The following is a 2,527-nucleotide window of genomic DNA, read 5'->3' on the forward strand; positions in this document are numbered from 1 at the left end:
TCCAACAACATAAAACAAATAAACAGGCAACTCCGTCCTCCATCCATCCGACCCCCGAAACTCCTCGGACTCAGTCCGGAATCAACAACCAACAACAGTAAATAATTGAATGAGCAATATATATTAAAATCTGCAAATAGGGTTTGGAAATTACTTACAGCGCTATATGGCAATTTTAGAAAACAAGCGGTGTTGAAAACGGCGGAAAAACAGCAACGTCACAGTGAAAATTCACTGTGGCCGTGGGTTTGAAAAACCCACTTTTGAACGGGGACAAACTAGGGCACGAGATTGATAGGGAATGGTCTAGGGATGGTTGTGAAGCTATTGGAAGTGACGGTTGGCCGTGGGTGGCGGTAGAATGGCCGGATTACCCAAAACGGAAACTAAGCTCGTGGGAGCTGTTCCGGTGGTTGTTGGAGGCCGGAAATGGGTGGGTTAGGACGGCAAGGAGTCGGTGATGAAGTGGTGAAGAAATGGTGGCCGGAGGTGGAGCGACGGCGGCGGATCGGAGTAAAATTCGTGCGCCCTTCTTGGAGCTTTTCCGGCCAAACGGCCGGCCGGTTGGGGGTGGGTTTTGGAGGGGTGGTGCACCGGAGGGAGAGGAAGAGAATGGGACCGGTGGGAGGCCGAACGGTGGCCGGACGGCGGCGGTAGGGGCTGGGGAAGGTGACGCCGGCGTGAGGGAGAGGGAGGAGAGAGAGAGAGCACAGGGGGGGTTCGGTCGAGTGGGAGAAGAAGGAAAGAAAGAAAGAAAAAAAGAAAAAGAAGAAAAGAAAAAGAAAGGAAAAAGAAAAAAAGGAAAAAGAGGAAAAAGGAAAAAGATGTGAAAAGAGATGAGGTCCAATCCTCACTCCGGGAAAACGAACAAACTGCCGGAAAAGATTAAAACTACAAAACAACTTAAAGAAATAAAACACAACATCAAATAAATTAAATTAAATTAAAAACCAATTTTAAAAACGCAAACAAATTAAAATAAAATAACTGATATATTAATTAAAATAAAAACAATTATTTCAGCGAAAATACACTTAAAAGCGGGTCATCACAAGAAATACCTAGCAGGTCCACGCACAATTACAAATCTAGCTTGGAGTACTCCGAAGGCACCTTCCACATCTTTCCTTGCGTTACTCTTGGCAAGTAGCAAAATGTTTTTTCTTTTTTCCTTGTTTTCACTAATGTTGCCCATGAAGAATATATAACATTAGCAAAATAATATCCAATTGTGTATTCGTGACTATTGATTATATAGTTGCATGGAGGAGCACGACCTTCAGCTAATGCAGTAAAAATAGAAGATCAATCGAGTACATTGATGTCATTATGAGACCCAGGTGAAAAAAAAAAAAAAACATGCCATATCCAAAGATCGTAAGAGGCAACAACCTCCAAAATAATAGTTGGTTCATTTACATGACCAGAATACATACCTTTCCAAGCATTAGGACAATTCTTCCATTTTCAGTGCATGCAATCAATGTTACCCAACATTCTTGAAAACCCACACCTTTGTCCGACTCCTAATAACCTCACTATATCATTGCTGGTTGGAGACCTCAAGTACTCACCTCTAAAGATTGACATGATTGCCTTTACAAATTTCTTCATACTCAACTGTGTGGTGCTTTCTCCAATTCTTGCATACTCATCTACCATCACTGTTACCCCATATGCAAGCATCTTAATTGTTGCAGTCATATTTTGAAGGGAAGACAATTCAAGCCTCTCACTAGCATCTCTCTTTTGGAAAAAATAATCATCATGAGTCTCAAATGCAGAATTTATGCGTAAAAACAGATCACGACTCATTCGAAATCTCCTCCTAAAAATGTTTGACGGATATATTGGCGGTTGAGCAAAGTAATCCTTCCAAAGGCATTGATGACCTCCCAACGGATTGCATTGGATGAACATACGAGGTTGAGAATTAGGACGATGTGAAGAAGATGCTCCCTCGGCTGCATGTCGTTCTCTATGTAGGGCCATTGCTTCTATCATAAGATCCTCATAATCAAAATAATCTTCATCTAACATATGAAGAGCATTTAGAAAGGGATTCATAGAGAACTGAGAGAAAAAAAATGCAAAGAATTGAAAGAAGAAATATTGGTTTTTTATGACTGTGAAGTAGTTAAAGGATGGATCTATTTATAGGGCTTAATCCAAGACTATTAGATACACCTAAAAATCTAGGCAAGAGAAGAACGGTTGGCTACATCTATATGTTGGTTTAAAGAATTATGGATATGAATATTGAGTATTGTGCATGGTGGAATGAATGTGTTTGACTGAGGATAGAATTGTAGATGTGAAGTTTGGGTAGATAAGAAGAGTTTGTGGAAGTGTTTGTTAGTTTCGAGAATTGTAGATATGAATATTGGTTAGAAGAAATATTGACATGATATAATTGTTGGATGAACAAATTGTAGATGTGTTTGTTGGTTCCTTAAATTATTGTATATATGATTATTGGGTAGAAGAAGGGTTAGCAAAATGTGTTTGTTGGGTAATTAGGTGAGGA

The 2,527-nt window shown here is 40.0% G+C and overlaps 1 protein-coding gene across 1 annotated transcript; it reads right to left on the minus strand.

The window, feature by feature from the left end:
• Window positions 1–1,467: 1,467 nt before the first annotated feature.
• On the minus strand, window positions 1,468–2,067 carry LOC122274721. Its single transcript, XM_043083729.1, has one exon. It carries the CDS (start codon window positions 2,065–2,067, stop codon window positions 1,468–1,470), a length of 600 nt encoding a protein of 199 aa, XP_042939663.1.
• Window positions 2,068–2,527: the final 460 nt, after the last annotated feature.

The sequence above is a fragment of the Carya illinoinensis genome, chromosome 8 (genome assembly GCF_018687715.1).
Source record: "Carya illinoinensis cultivar Pawnee chromosome 8, C.illinoinensisPawnee_v1, whole genome shotgun sequence".
Lineage (NCBI taxonomy): Eukaryota > Viridiplantae > Streptophyta > Magnoliopsida > Fagales > Juglandaceae > Carya > Carya illinoinensis.

What these genes read in the sequence shown, in the direction of transcription:
- LOC122274721 (XM_043083729.1), bottom strand. Translation starts at nt 2,067, where the DNA reads ATGAATCCCTTTCTAAATGCTCTTCATATGTTAGATGAAGATTATTTT.